The sequence below is a fragment of the Brassica napus genome, chromosome C2 (genome assembly GCF_020379485.1).
Source record: "Brassica napus cultivar Da-Ae chromosome C2, Da-Ae, whole genome shotgun sequence".
Classification (NCBI taxonomy): Eukaryota; Viridiplantae; Streptophyta; class Magnoliopsida; order Brassicales; family Brassicaceae; genus Brassica; species Brassica napus.
This window is the reverse complement of record NC_063445.1, coordinates 32,337,922-32,354,675: the sequence shown is the minus strand read 5'-3', so window position 1 is coordinate 32,354,675 and position 16,754 is coordinate 32,337,922. Positions and strand designations below refer to the sequence as shown.

Here is a 16,754-nt window from a genome sequence, read left to right as displayed (position 1 = left end):
AATCTTACGGCCCGGTCCATCCTAGTAATCGATCGATGCGTTTTTGTCCTAGGACCCTATCCCACTCTCTTAGGTTCTATTTGTTAGGTTTTTGTGTAGTTTTGATAGATTTTTGTTAGGGTGATTGGTTAGGATTGTGATTTGGTTGTATAATAGGTTTAGAATTGTGATTTGGTTGAATAATTTGTTTTGTTGAATTGATTTAGATTTTTTTATAATTTTTTTAGTTTTTGTATTTATAAAAATCGATTTTTGTATATAAAATCGATTTTTGTATGTGACAAAATGATTTTTCTATATAAATTCGATTTTTTGGATTTTACAAAAAAAATTTCTATATAAATTCGATTTTTTGGATTTTACAAAACATTTTAAATATCTATAAAACTTTTTTTGTGATTAAATACTATTATTTGGGATTTAAAAATATTTTTCATATATATATATTATTAAAACTATTTTTTTGTAATTATTAAACAATTTTTATTTATTAAAACTATTTTTTTTATTAGAACTATTTTTATATATTTATTAAAAAATTTAATATATATAAATTTTTTTCTGTGATTAAATTATTTGGGATTTTTTTTTATATAAAAAATAATTTATATATTTCTGTATTTATTAAATATATTTTTTTAATTTACAGGTCTCATGATGATCAGACCCGGCCTCGACAGCGTCGTGGTCGTGGTGGTACGGGGAGCCAATCTCGGGATTCCAGCCATTTTCAGGATTCCCCTTCGCCCCACAGCTCCAACCATACATCTCCCTCTGCTGCACCCGCTCATGCTCCTCTCGCTCCCGCTGCTGCATCCGCTCCTGTTCCTCCGGGTCCTCCGGGAGTGATGAGGGTTGCGGAGTTGGTTCAACAGCCCGGTCGTGACCATCTTCCGTATCTCACTCCGTATCCACATGGACGGGGTCAAACATGGTAATTAAACATTTTTTTTTCTTTAAATTTGGATTCATTATTAACCGTTCGTTCTTTTAATAAGGTTCAACCGATCCGGGAACGGGATCAGCGCATGGATCAACCGTATGATGTACTCGGCCCTCGACAGTGGACATCCGACTTTCACTCACTTCCCAACCGACAAGCAGGTTCTGTGGTTTCGTCAGTTTGCGGTAAGTATTCTAATTTTTTACTTATATTTTTAATCTTTAATATAAATTTTCTACTAATTGTGTTTTTTTTTCAGCAAGAGTTCAACTGGAATTCCGATGAGACGCTCTTTATCTATCACCACTTCGTCCATAAAGTAATGGACAACTATGGGAAGCAGATCCACGAGTGGAAGAAGAAGTGGGAAATCAATAAGGTTCGATTTAATTTATTAAACAATTTTTTAATTTATTAAACTATTTTTTAATTTATTAAACTTTTTCTTTTTTTTTAATTAAAAGGTCCCAAAGTCGATGAACGACACGGTCTGGAAGGAGTTGTGTGCGCATTGGGATAAGGAGGAGACGAAAGAAACTTCTTCCACCAACTCCACCAACCGCAGGAGCGACCGTAAAGGGAAGGGCATCTACAAGCATAACTTGGGTGCTCAATCTATTGCCACTCTCGGAGATCGCATGGTAAGTTCAACCGCTTTTTCTTCAATTATTTGAGTTTCAGAATTTAAATTTATTGTGCATTTCTTCTAATTTCTAATGTTTCTTTAATTTTATGTTTTTTTTCAAGGCGGAAGAAAATGATGGCGAGCCGGTCAATGATCTCGCCCTAATGAGGAGGGCGTATACCAACAAGAAGACCGGCCAGATTGATGACGGTCTTGTGAGGGACGTGGTCGACTTGGTCCAAACTCAGGTGGTAGACGAAGTGTCTCAGCTTCAAACCGAGGATGACGCTTCGACGGCTTCGACCAACTTGTCCCGGTTTCGAATCAACGAAATCGTTGAATCCGTAAGTTCTTTTTTTTTTAAGTTCAATTCATTTATTTCTTGGTTTAAATTTCTAAATTTGGCTTTTTTCTATTCAGTCGGTTCCAAAGAAGAAGGGACGTTTGTTCGGTTTGGGTCGTCGCACCCGGTCGGTTCCTCCTTCTTCTGCACCACCGCCCTTTGTTGATCCAGAAGTACTTACGGCTCAATTGAAGGACAAAGATGATCGAATATCTTTGTTGGAGACCCAGATGGCGGCTCAACAGGCGGGCTATGAGGCACAGAGGAGGCTGAGCCAGCAAATGATGGAGATGATGCAGAGGATGTACCCGAACGAGGTGTTCCCGGACGTGCCAGACCCGTAGTTTTTTTTTTCCCCAATCTCGGAATATTTTATTTTTATTTGTGAAACTTTGAATATTAATTAATATGATTTCAATTTTACTTTTAATTTCATATTTTCGAATTTAAATTTCAGAAATTTTATTTTTTCAAAAAAATTAATATTTTTTACATTCCGAGGAAATTAATTATATTTTTCACTAGATCGATCGATGCGTTTTTGAACAAAAACGCATCGATCAATCCGTTTTTTTTTTAAAATATAGCGAGGGACATTTCCCTCGGAATTTTCCGAGGGACAACTCCCTCGGAAAATTCCGAGGAACGGATCCCTCGGAATATACCGAGGGAACAGTTCCTCGGAATAAACCGAGGAAAAAGTCTGTCGGTATACTCCTATCGATCGATGTATATATGTCCAAACACGCATCGATCGATGAACTTCCGAGGAATTATCCCGACGAAGTTCTACCTCGGTATATTCCGAGGACTTTTCCGACAAACAAGGGATCCTCGGAATTTCCTCGGAAATTTATTTCCTCGGAATTCCGTCGGAAAATTCCGAGGGGTTTCAGAGGAAAAAAGAAATTCCGAGGAATTATTTCCGACGACGTGTTTCGTCGGAATTTCGTCGGAGTAACGATATTCCGACGAAATTCCGACGATTTTTTCCCTCAGAATCCTTGATGTTTTCTTGTAGTGGTGTGGTTGTGGAAAAAATTTCAAAAAGAAAAGGTTAAGAGTCTTGAATAAGCGTTTGAAATATATATCTAAAAGAGACAAGACACGGTTTGATGGGTTTTGTATATGATTTTCTAATGTACTTTGGTTTTATATTTTAGATGTAGGATCCAGTGAAAAAGTTGTACAAAATGACATTTATTGAAAATATAAAAACTAATAATATTAAGGTTTATGTTTGAAGTTTACGGTTTAGGGTTTAATGGATATTATTTAAGGAGTAGTGTTTAAGTTTTAGAGTTTGATGTTTAGGGTTTAGTGTATGATTTAACGGTTAGGATTTAAGATTTATGGTTTAAGGATATGATTTAGCGTTTAATGTTTAGGATTTAGGGTTATGTTTTTTTTTTTGGCATCTTAGGGTTATGTTTTTATTTGTTGGATTTATGATGTATTAATTAACTATTACATGCTCTATCCAGATTAAAATGTAATATCCGCTAATAAAATTCATGGGAAGTCTTCTCAACAGTCACAACAAGTCTTCTCACTGAAGTTTGTGTAGGTTAGTTTTGTAGTTCACAATTAAAACTTAATTATTTAATTTTTGTTAGAAAAGTCTTTTTTTTCATAACCAAACGTTTGATCATAATTACAGAATAGAAAACTAGAAGAGTTCGAGGGAAATCTTCTTTCAAAAGAGTTCTAGGGAAGTCTTCTAATAAATATTAAATATTTAAGTTTTAACTGTCAGTTGCAAAACTAATCTACACAGATTTTCCCCGACAGTGAGAAAACTTCTACTGACAATAGAGAAGACTTCACATGAATCTTCAGACAGAAAGCTTCCCGGGAAGTCTTCTATTGCAAATCAAATTTCTGGCATAATTCAGTCAATTGCAAAACTAACATGTTTAGTTTTTTGTTAAGAAAGAAAATTTTGAAGACTTCCAGAGAATCCGTCTCTAAGAAACACATAGAAAGTCAGTTGCAAAAATAACATATGTATTGACAATAAGACTTCCCGTATAAGTCTTCTACGATGAGAAGCCTTCCATAGAAGTCTTCTATGAAAGCTTTCTTGGCAAACAGATCTGGAAATAAATTTGATTTCATACCTTGAACCAGTGAGAAAACTTTCTTAGCTTCTCTAAGAAAACAAAACTTCACCACGAAAAGATATGTAGTTTTTGTGCATAAGAAATGAGATAGGAGGAGTGAAAATCAATATTTGTGCATTAAGAGCTTCAAATTGGGTGTTCATGGTGGTTGGTGTATTAATGGTAATAGAAATATTGAAAATAGTTGATGAATATGAAGATGATAGAGTATAACACTTATTTTCGAAAAAAGTACTAGCATTTTCGTGAATAATCCGAACTTCTTGGATGAATAAGTCAAACGAAAATTTCAAAAAAATCATGAGTTAGTTTTGAGTCATATTTGCAAAAAACCCCTATTTTTATTTGCTAAAATGGTTATGAAATTCAGCTTAATTCTTATATATTCACCACATGCAACACTTATAATATATAAATTCTAAATTATCTATTTGCACACACACGCAAATATATATATATATATATATATATATATATATATATTATATGAAAGCCAACACTATAAAGTATCTTAACTGGGTATCAGAATATGATTTAACTTCACACATCGCTAAAATGATCCCCTATATATTAATTTTGGAGCATTACAACAAGTTTTCGTTGACACGTGTCATCACTAGGATGATTATTAGACTAACTATCAAAATAAAAATTAACTATCAAACTGTAATATAAATATACATTAGTAGTGTAGAAATGAATATTCTCAATTTTTTTCTTAAATAAAAGCTCCGAAATTACGTAATATAGTTAACATATATATGAAAATTAATGATTATGACTAATACATATGTGATAATAATTTTTGTATCGTCTCTTGTTTTCGTTTAATTTTATATTTTTAAAAGAAATTAAACAATCACATTAAGCATATAATAAAAAAATGGATTTTTCTTATATGTTATATTTTGAATTTTTAAAACGACAATAAATTACTAAAATGGTAAAGTCCCATATTGAAAATTTTGTGATCAATGGTTTAACTTTTTTGTTCAAATAAGATACAAATGATCATAAATTGTATAAATATGAAATCTCATTAATAGATATTCATAGTATATATATATATTTATATATTTTAAATTAAATTATATACTATATAAAAATATGAAAATATTTTAATTTCAAAATTTGTAGCGAAAACTATTGAGATCTTAATATTTTAATTCTGATATTTGTATTGAAAATTCTCAAATTAAAAGTTTTGTGATTAACGGTTTAGATTTTTGTTACAACAAATATAAAAATGTTAATAAAATCATATGAGTATGAAGTGTCAATAGTAAATATTTATATTAAAATATACCAAATATCTATGTCAATATCATTAAAGTTTAATTATATACCATATAAGGTTAATAAAATTATTTATTTACCAAAACATGATTGTAAATAAACAAAATATATTAGTTTTGATTGATGTGCTTACTCTAATGTATATAATTTTATGTATACAAATTATTTTTTAAATATGTGGTTTCTAATATTTTATTTGATCCTCACAATCCCAAAAATACGCTTCTTCAAATAGAAATGATTTTTAATATTAGAAGCACTATAAGTATATATATATATATATATATATATATAGTATTTCATTCAGATTAAATAATTTAGTCTTGATTTTTATTCTTAAAAACTTTTAATGAAATATCATAACAAGTCTGATGTATCATTTCTGGGTCCAATGGAATTCATAGGTATAGGAAGATGCCCTTTCAAATAGAGATTTTTGCTTTCAAAATGTTTACATTGGGGAAGAGTTCATACTATCATGTTGCTAAAAAGTGGGCTCGGGGGAGGGAAAGTCGTTAGATTGGATAGGCAAAGAGGGAATTCCAGTCAACTCCTTTTGAGTTTGTTCGAAGAATGAGAATATTTGATCATTCGTCTAATACTTGTTTATCCCTAATACTCTATCTAGCTATTATAATTGTAAGAACTGGTGAATATATACTAGACATACATTTATATTTCGAGTCTTCACTTATATTCTATAACAGTTTGATATATTAGATTTGAACACTAACCTGTGAATAGAGTTTTCCGGTGATTTTCTTCGAAATTTTGATTTTTAAATATGTATCTGGAGTGGAACTAATTTTTACAGATGTCCATCTTTTTAAATTGATACTTATGTAATTCACCGAATTCATAGAAGAAGTTAAAAAAAGAAACAAAACTCATATTGGTGAAACAGAAACAAAAACACAATTTTATAGAGATAAAAAATGAAATTTCTTATGGAGAGTCAATAGGTAAATAAATCGAGAGCATAAAACCTAATCCCCTTTTTTCATTTTACAATCGATGTTGCCTATGTGGTTTTAGTGATTTGTGTTAGCAGCAAAACTTAATTTTCTTTTGTACATATGAAGTTTTAAAAATAATTTAAAATTAGTTTTAAGAAACCAACATTTGTATTCTTCATTTTATAATCGATAAAGATTGTAGTGTTGCAAAATGTTAAAACTATTTAATGAACAAACATTAGTATAAAAAAACTCACTCCACGCATGTGCGGATTATCATCAAGTTATTATTAAAACTACATAGGTGCCACTGTAATTGGATTAGTGAGCACTTCACACTATCTATTTAATTTGCAGTTTCTTTTGTTAATATGATCATTTCTGGATATTATCCATGTTAACTTTTATATTTAACTGTTACAACTCTACAAAATATTTCATATCCTCTACAATATTTTCAACTGTATTTTTATCTGACACGGGGCTGACAACCACTATTTTCCTACGAGTTTAATAAAAAGCGTAAATTCACTTACATCAGTTTACCGATTTTGCATATGTTTTTGAATCTTGCATGATACCTAAATTACCTATAATTCTGTGTACTTTCAGCTAAATTTTATTGCCTTTTTTTTCTTGTCTGTCTGGAAGCATACTCATGTTCCATATCTTTTTTTTGAAAGATGAATATGTGTGGTTGTTGGAAATTTGTATAATGATTTGTGTAAATCTTATGAAAGGGTCGTTTTATTGATATGTTTACATCATAATATATACTACAAACGACCACCGACTTTAGAGTATATCTTAGAGATAACTCCTCCAACTAATTACATCTTTATCTCTAATACACAAGTACTAGATAAAGACCCGCACCTTGCGCGGGATAAAAATTATATATATAAATTATTTTATGTATTATATGTTCTTACATATTATGAAATAATAAATATATATTAAATAATTCAAAGTCAGTAACTATTACATATATAATAAAATTGGTGCGAACGTATAAATCAATTTTATTAATACAAACAATTTTTTTAAAAAATTTGATAGGATATGTAATTAAATTTAAATGATATTAACATACATAGTATATTTTTAATATTAATGTCTATTTTTTTTTAATGGTGTTTTCTACTCATATATTTTTTTTGATCATGTGTATCTTTAATAGCAAAAACTTTAAATTACTGATAACAAAATTTTCATTGTGGGACTAATAATTTTAGTAATTGATAATTTAAAAAAATTTATCAATGTTAGTTCAAAACTTTTATCAAAAAAATTATTCAAAGTAAATTTTGAAACTAAAATATTTATTTATTCAATATGGTTTATAGTTTAATTTAGAATGATATATATATACATATATATTTTAAATCTTAATGATTAATTAAATTAGACTTTTACTTATATGATTTTTTAATCATTTGTATTTTGTCATAACAAAAATTTTAAACCATGGATCGCAAAATTTGAATGTGAGACTTTTAACAATTTTAGTAATTTATAGTCATTTTTTAAAATTCAAAATATAAAATATACAGAAAAATCTAAATTTTTATAATATGGTTATTTTGTTTTTTTTTTTAAGTTATTTTAATAGTTTTAAATTAAACAAATTTGATAGAAGATACATTTTTTTTATTAGATCTTTTTTATTCAAAATCATTAATTGTCATATATACTTTACCCACATTAGGCAATTCCGTAATCTTTATTTAAGGAAATAATAATTGACATTAATAATGAATTTATGGTTAGTTTAATAAAAAGTTTATTATATAATTAGATGGACCAACCAATTTCTCTTGTAATTCTAAGAATCATCCTAGTGATGACATGTGGCTACAAAAAGAAGTTGTAATGTTTCACAAATAATATATAGGGGATATCTTGTTTGCTTTGCTTTAAAACACAAGTCAGAAGGACTAGAGGAAGCTTTATTTCCAACACTAGAAAGCTCAGACAAAGAACTAAAAACATAAAAAGCAGGATGCCCAAGTCGTCGATGCCACAACAGCCTATCTCCACCACCATCTGCTCTGTTTGCTCGTGCGACTCTCACATCTTTGAAGTAGTACACCCCATCAAGTTCTTCACCGGCTCCAATCAGAATCTTCGAAGAACGGTCCTGCAGAACACAAATTGTATCAGGGAACAAAGCAAAGCAGTTACTAAATTTCAACAGCTTGGAGACCGATATTAAGGTACAATCCAACTTCGGCACAAACAGAACATCTCTAAGTGATATCCGATCAGTAAGTATCATGTCACCCATTTGACAAGATGTTGATGTTCCTCTATCCGCAAAACCAACAACACACGGTGGGGTTGCCTTCACGTTAACGAGTTGACTTAGATCACCCGTCATGTGGTGTGAAGCCCCTGAATCAAGTATTACATCACCAAGAATCTTACCAGACAGTTTCTCTGACTGACCACTTGATCTCCCATCATTTATGATTGCAGTGATCGCCTTCCATTGTTCGGGAGTGAGGTCTGATGCACCGGAACCGTATGAACTCGTAGCAGAGCCACGACCTCCACCTCTTCCATTAGAACCACCACGACCTCCTCTTCCCGAACCTCTACCACGTCTTTCATTCATCCACTCTGGATAGCCAATGAGCTGCCAACAATTGTTATTTTCATGACCCGTCTTTCCACAGTGAGAGCAAATCCGGTCTCTTGCTCTGTTTCCAAAGCTAGACTCGTTGTTATCAGCTCTAGCTGCATATCCATTAGCTTCCCGAGTGTCTCTGTTCGTTGCAAGGTCCTCCATTGCTCCTTCACGACGCGAAACAAAACCAACAGCTTCTTGCGAAGCAACCTCTCGTGACTTCGATGAATTCAACCTTGCTTCCTCCCTTATTACTTTGGCATACACCTTCCCAATGTTTGGTAACTCATTTGCTTCAATAAGTGCAGTCACAACGTTTCCAAACCGTGACTCATCCAAGCCCATTATGAACTGATGAACTCGTTCATCTTCTTATTCCTTCTCATACGTAGCAGCTGCTGAACAACTGCATGCTGGAGGTGGCCTGTAAGTCTGAAGTTCCTCCCACATCATGGCTAACCGACCGTAATAATCAATCATAGCATGTTCTTGTTGTCTACATGAGGCTAGCTGTTCCATCAACTGATGTATACGAACCTTATTGCCAACCTCAAACCTCTTCTTCGGATTCTCCCACAACTTGTGAGCTTCTGTGATAAAAGTCACAGTCGACCGGACCTTCGGCTCTATAGACGATCTGATCCAGCCCACGATCATTGAATTGACGGTCAACCAAGACTCCAAATCTGGACTGTCCTCAGCTGGCTTCGGAAGCGTTCCATCCACGAACCCATTCTTCTTCTTTGCTCTAAGAGCATTCATCATCTCCATCGCCCATTCGTTGTAATTATCTCCTTTCAACTGTACAGATGTAATTAAAGCACATGGGTTGTCTGAAGAAAACAACGTATATGGTGATATCACCACCGTCTCTACTCGTTTCGCCATGATCTGCATCGAATCATCTTTCTCCCCCATCGAAACTTCGAACAATTTTGCAAAAGAAAATTTTTTTGAAGCACAAATTATTCAGATCTATGCTGTGATACCATGTAAATCTTATGAAATTGTTTATTGATATGTTTACATCAAAATATATATTACAAACGACCTCCGACTTTAGAGTATATCTTAGAGATAACTCCTCCAACTAATTACATCCTTATCTCTAATACACAAGTATATCCGAACTTTATAATATCTTAACCTCCTATAATTTGGCAGTGTATTTTTGTTTTATATTTTTTTTTATGGTTGGTAGAATTAATCTTGAGCAATATGTTCTTTCCTTATTGGGATGTCGTGTTATCTTTTAAGCTTGAACCAAGAAAACAGCTAACAAAGAGATTTCTTCTTCTTCTTCTTCCTCTTTCTGTTCAAATCATGGCGAAGAAGAAGAAAGGCGTCAAGTACTTGGTGGTAAATCATCATCTTACTTTCTCTTTTGTATCTATTTATTGTCAGATCATTATTGATGGAGGATGAGTTTGGTGTTTGAAAGGTGGATGCTTTCACGGATTCCGCTTTTAAAGGGAACCCAGCAGCGGTTTGCTTCCTCAACAACGAGATCAGAGACGACGCGTGGCTTCAGTCTCTCGCCGCCGAATTCAACATCTCCCAATCTTCTTTCCTTACTCCCATCACTGGTTTCGAAGCTCGCTTCGGTCTCCGTTGGTTTACCCCTCTAGCCGAGGTTACTTTTCTTTTCTTTTCTTTTCCTTTTTTTTTTGAAGAGAAAACAATTTTGATCCATTTCCATTTAAAATTGTTTTTAACTTGTTAGGTGGATCTATGTGGTCATGCAACTTTGGCATCTGCTCACTGTCTCTTCTCCAATGGTTTGGTTTATTCAGACAATGTCGAGTTTGTCACAAGGTCAGGGGTTCTTACAGCCAAGCGAGTTGATGATGGTGAAGCGAAAGGAGGATCCTTTTTGATCGAGTTGAATTTCCCTGTGGTTCCAACTTGTGATATCAATCTCAGTGATGCATCCTCCTCCATGATCACCAAGGCCTTGAACGGAGCTACCATTCTTGATATTAAAGCTACTGCGACCAACAACATCCTCGTAATATATAGTTTCCTGTTATGTGTCTTGTTTGTTTGTTCACATAATTTGACTGACTCTCTTGTTTGCCAAGGTTGTGCTTCCATCTTTGGAATCTGTCACTGAGTTGCAACCAATAATGGATGATATCTTGAACTGCCCTTGCGATGGCATCATTGTGACAGCTGCTGGTTCTCCAGGAACGGCTTATGATTTTCACAGTCGTTACTTTGCTCCTAAACTTGGAGTTGATGAGGTAAAAGAGTAGCTGCATCGTTGGAGTGAACTAAACATTTCTTATGCTTATTATTATATGTCTCTTAATGTTATTTTGCTATCTTATGTCAAATTCATATATTCATGTGTTTCTTCTTCGTATCATTATCATCCATTGGTTTCACCCCTTTGTTTCAGGACCCTGTTTGTGGAAGTGCACATTGTGCATTGGCACATTACTGGAGCCTCAAGATGAACAAGTGTGACTTCTTAGCCCACCAAGTACTCTCTCTCTGCTCTCTCTCTCTCTCTCTCTTTTTTTCTTTTTCAAGTAGTGTCTTAGAGCACAGAGAATGATTCTCTATTATGGGAAATCTGGTTAGGCTTCGCGTAGGAGTGGAACACTTGAGATTTATTTGGACAAGGAGAAGCAGAGGGTTCTCCTGAGAGGCAAAGCAGTTACTGTAATGGAAGGCCATGTCTTGGTCTAATCTGAGATCTCATGTATTGCTACAAAACAAGCTCCTTCAATTAATTAATAAAGACAGAAAACCACTGATATGAAATGTTTATGTTTTCTGACCATATTTGTGGGGCTAGTGTTGTCATTACAATTATTTGTTTGGGACCCTTTTTTTTGTTTTGGTAAGTAAAACATATGTATTACAATTGTCATTACAATCTGTATTATTAAAACTTCTATATTATTAAAACTCAAGTACAAAATTAGAGTAATTAGAGTGTTTGGAGATTTAAATAGGATTATTAAAAAAAAATTGAGTGTTTGGAAACATGGATCGCAGTCTTTAAAAAAAAAAAAAAATTTGTTTGGAAACAAGGATAATAGTATTAAGAAAAAAAGTAATGAGCTTATGTTATTAAAAAAAAATTGAAAGCCCATCATATTATAAAAAACTATCTATCAGAACCAGTTTTAAAATATTCGAAAATGGCTCAATCTAATTGTCTAAAACTTTTTTTTTTCTAAACTACATAAAACAAAATTTAAACTTTATATACATATTTCAAATCAAAATAATAATTCAAAGTTGATTTATATCAAAAATTGATTCAAAAATATACACATATTCAAAAATTGATTTTTACTAAACTATTTTTCAATAACCATTATAAAAAAATGTTGTCAATATATATAAGAAAAATACAATACAAAACCCAATTTGAAATAGCAACTCAAATTATGGTTTTTATATTTCATATTAAGTTTTAAAAATATAATATATGTAATTATTTATATGATGGTACGTATAAAATACTATTAATTAATTATATGATTACTTATATGATGGTATGTATAAAATACGATTAATTATATGATGACAATATACGATATATAATAATGACTAGGGGTGGGCTTTCGGGTACCCATACGAGTTTGGTTCTGGTCGGTTTGCGTTTCGGACTTTCGGTGTCAAAGATTTCAGCTCTATTAGGATGTTTCTAAATTTTGGTTTGAGTTTGATTCGGATCTTTGCGGGTTTGGTTCGGGTTTGGATAACCCATTTAAATTATTTTTAAAGTTTTAAATCATTATATATTTTAAATTTCTCAAAATCTATAAATAAAATAATATATTACCTATAAATTTAAATAACATATGTCAGAATACCTAAGCTTAACATATCAATTGGCTTGATTTAAAATTTTGGATACGGAATCAATAATTATTTTAAGTATTTTTGGTGATTTGAGTATACTTTAACTATTTCAGATATTTACTTTTGACTATCTATATATATTTTCAAGTATTTAAACCAATTTTTAAATTATCATTCTTGATGTTTTATATACGTTAAATCTAAAAATAATTAATATATATAAGTATATAAATCTATTTTTAGATAAATTCGGGTACCCGAATACTTCGGTTCAGATCAGATTTGGTTCTCTAAATAACAAAACTTTGAATAATTCGAATATTTAATCAATTTTTGTTCGGGTTTGGTACTATATTTTCGGATCGGTATCGGTTCTGTTCTTCGGATTCATTTTGTCAAACCCTAATAATTACATGAAAAACAAATATCAACATATTTTTCAAAATAAACATCCGCGCAGGCGCGCGGATCAAATTCTAGTTAGATTTTAAAACTCGTTTAAACATAAGACATAAACCTTATTGCACCTTTTGTTGCATGTTGTTTATTCATTTAGATCTCTCTAAGCACGTTACTGGAGTCTCATTCAGCAACAGACCGTATGAACCTATCTGGAATGCTACTCAACCTTAAAACAGTCCTAATAAGTTTCCATTTTCTTGAGTTTTGAGACAAATCTTGTAGCAATGTTACGTCTTTGTCTTGAAGATGTATGGCTAAAACTCATCTTTCTTAATCAGACACAGCGTGGAACACGTTATTTCTAGAGTTGTGTGTTTGCTGAATATAAATCCAAGTTGAAGAATGCAGATTTCAAACAGAAGAAGAGGCAATGTATAGTCATGATATGAAGAAACCTCTAAATTTCTACATGGTAACTGTATTTTCTTCCTTTTTTTGTTTCGTTTCTGACAATATACTGTTGTGACTTCATTTCCTTCTTCCTTGCCTAAGTATTATGATCGATGAGTGTTGTTGATATACAGGTTGATGCATTCACTGACTCAGCCTTCAAGGGAAACCATCCAAAACCATATATTTAAGATTGAATCCAACTTAACTTTCTAACCACATTTGAATGTGTTAACACTAAAATGTTTTATGAATTAGATATCCTGGTCTTAAATAAACAAAAGCTCGCTCCAATGCTGTCTAGTTGTTAGGATCTTCATGATCATGACCTTGTGACTCAAGCTCAACATTAGCATCTGCTCACACTGTCTTCTCAAACGGACTGGTTGGTTCTTCTGAGACGGTTGAGTTTTCTACTCACTCAGGGATTCTAACTGATGATTGTGAAGCCAAATTAAGGATCTTTCTTCATCGAACTGAAATTCCCTGTGATTACAACTTGCGAGTACAGCTCAAATGATTTCTCCACGTTCTCTAAAGCCTTGAACGGAGCTACCATTGTTGATGTTAGAGGAACTGCAACAGATACACACTTGTCTCTAAACCAACTACAACAGATAGAATCATGGTTATTACGCATTTCACACAAATAAATAAATTCCTTACATTATGTTCCCTCTCATTGAGTTACAACCAAAAACTGATGATATCATGAAAATGCCCTGTAAAAGTGATGATTGTTACCGCTGCTGCTCCTCAAGGATCTCCTTAATGATTTCTGCAGTAGACTCTTTGCTCCTAAAATAGGGGTCACTGAGGTTAAGAAACTAACATGCATTTACATGGCAGCAGCTTTGATCAACTCTCACCTTCTTACTTACATCTCTAAGCCTTTTCTATTCAGGACTCTGCATGTGGAAGTGCACATTGTTCATTAGCACATTACTGGAGCCTCAAGATAAACAAATGTGATTTTCTTACTGAAGGTTCATTACGATAAGGAGAAACAGAGGGTCCTGCAGGAGTATTTAATAATGATAAACGACACTGATGGTTGGGGAATTCTCTCGAATAGCCATTTTAAAATTTTATGTCACAAAATAGACTTCAACTAAGAAAATGACCAAGATAACTCTTTTTGTTTTGAAAATTTTAATATTTAGTTTTTATTTTTTAAAATTTGAAATATTATCCCCAAAACCCACCTCTTAACACTAAATCATAAGTCTAGATTAGTTAACCGTAGGGTAAAAATACCCTTTAATAAAATTTATTTTGGTCATTTTCTTTATTGAGCGCTATTTTTGTGACAAAAACTTAAAAATGACTTAGGAAATTTTTCTTGATTGTTCAACAAGTTTGGCAACAACGTATCAAATCTCAACTTCATGAATTTGTCTTCATAACACCAAATCCCACTACAAGATAAGGTATTTTACAATTCTGCTCTTATAGAAAAGGACCAAACTTGGGATCACCTTCAAATATCCATCACGGCCTCTTCCACGCCCCCGACCGCCTGGAGGAATCTTTCCTGATACCAATGACAAAATCAAAAAAAAAAAGTGAGAATAGGCAGGCGATAAACCAAGAGGCGTGGTTAAGAATGAATGTGAAGTAGAGAGTGAAATGCTTAATTATGTAACCTGCAGTTGGTTTTTTTGGGTTTGATTCTTGATGTGTCTTCGACCAGCAAAGTCTCGAGATTCAAGGAGTCTGGAAGAATATAATAGCGAATGTTGTTTCCCCTGACATTTAAGTGACTGGATTCTTCCCTTTCAAAGTGAGTTTAACGGCTTTTAAGTGAGTGTTCATACTAACATCTACACCTGCATTATGTCATTTGCATGTACATAATAACCGGTTATGGTGCTTAGTGATTGCATCATAAACAAGATGATGGGAGCAAAGGGGAATGCAAAAAATTAAAAACAATAACAGCAGAGACCACTTACTTGTCTATTATACAAGATAACCCGTTCAACAAGGTGAGAGATGCAGACACCAGTAGCCATATGGTAACCGTTCTATAAAAATTCAGAAATCAAGTGCTAATCTCATTACAATGATATATCTTTGGTTTACACAATTGATCATGTTTCTTCTGTTATATTGCTTCTTATGGGTGGATCAGACTTCAAAGAAGAAGTAAAAATATTCTAATAAACCACAGGTTTTCCAACGTTATGCAGCTGACTAGAGCATGAATTTTTTATTTAAAAAATAAAATAAAATCAACACTAACTCAAACTACAACTGAAGAATTTATGAATACTCGAGCTTACATTGGTTATAAAAATCAATAGTGAAAGCTAAGACAGATTCCAAGGTACATGAGGAGTCTTAGATTTAAAAGTAAAACCCTAAACACCGAATAGAGGTGGGGAATAAGAGAAGCAGTGTACCTGTGATGGTTCCATCAGCTATGGTTCCGTTCTTTAGCTCGATTGAAACTGTTTCGCTGTTCAATCTCATCAGAAACCTGCAACAAAAATCCTGATACCAGGGGTCTGATTGGTAATGACTTTTGCTTTAGGTTTTGATTTTAGAATCGGGGGTGTAGAGATTTTGGCTTTAAAGATTGAAACTCTTACTTAAGAAAAATTTAAAAATTTGATTAGCAGTATCAAGAGCTTTAGAAATTGTGACTGTTATAAATTTTATTTATTAACTTGGAGGGTGTCCGCGCTTCGCGCAGAATATTGTTTTATTATTGCTAAGAACATGATTTTTTTTTTGGATAATGTAATTATGTTGTCGTTTTTATTTGTTAAGATTATTATTTGATGTTTTTAGTGTTTTATGTAGTAGGTGATAAGTTAATATATTTTGCTTTTTTTTTTTTTGAATAATGTGTTGTTGTGTGTATAGTACTTGTTAGTAGTCAAATGAGCATCTAACGTAAACTAATATTGAATTTCAATAACTTTACATCTACACATTTGTTGATTCTAAAATTAACGGTTTCATCGTCAAAATTGTATTATATTTTTTTCATATTTTAGAAAATTATAATTTTTAAGATGTTTTTTGCCCTCTCCCCATATTTTAAACTTGAACCCTCACCGTCTATGTATTTCGTTACATTTCTGGTGTGCGGTGCTTCTCACCATCACCGGAAAAAGACTCACATTTTTCTCTTGCTCTTCTTGCCTTCTTCACCTA

The 16,754-nt window shown here is 32.5% G+C and overlaps 1 protein-coding gene and 1 pseudogene across 1 annotated transcript; both read left to right on the top strand.

Annotated features, from left to right (window-relative positions):
* The first annotated feature begins 10,062 nt into the window (after positions 1–10,062).
* Positions 10,063–11,822, top strand: LOC106422501 (uncharacterized isomerase BH0283-like). Its single transcript, XM_048747951.1, has 6 exons — positions 10,063–10,274; positions 10,357–10,548; positions 10,639–10,923; positions 10,997–11,158; positions 11,317–11,400; positions 11,502–11,822. The coding sequence occupies exons 1-6, from the start codon at positions 10,134–10,136 to the stop codon at positions 11,607–11,609; spliced, it is 972 nt and encodes a 323-aa protein (XP_048603908.1). The 5' UTR covers positions 10,063–10,133; the 3' UTR covers positions 11,610–11,822.
* Positions 11,823–13,920: 2,098 nt separating this feature from the next.
* LOC125582344 lies at positions 13,921–16,269 on the top strand (annotated as a pseudogene).
* Positions 16,270–16,754: the final 485 nt, after the last annotated feature.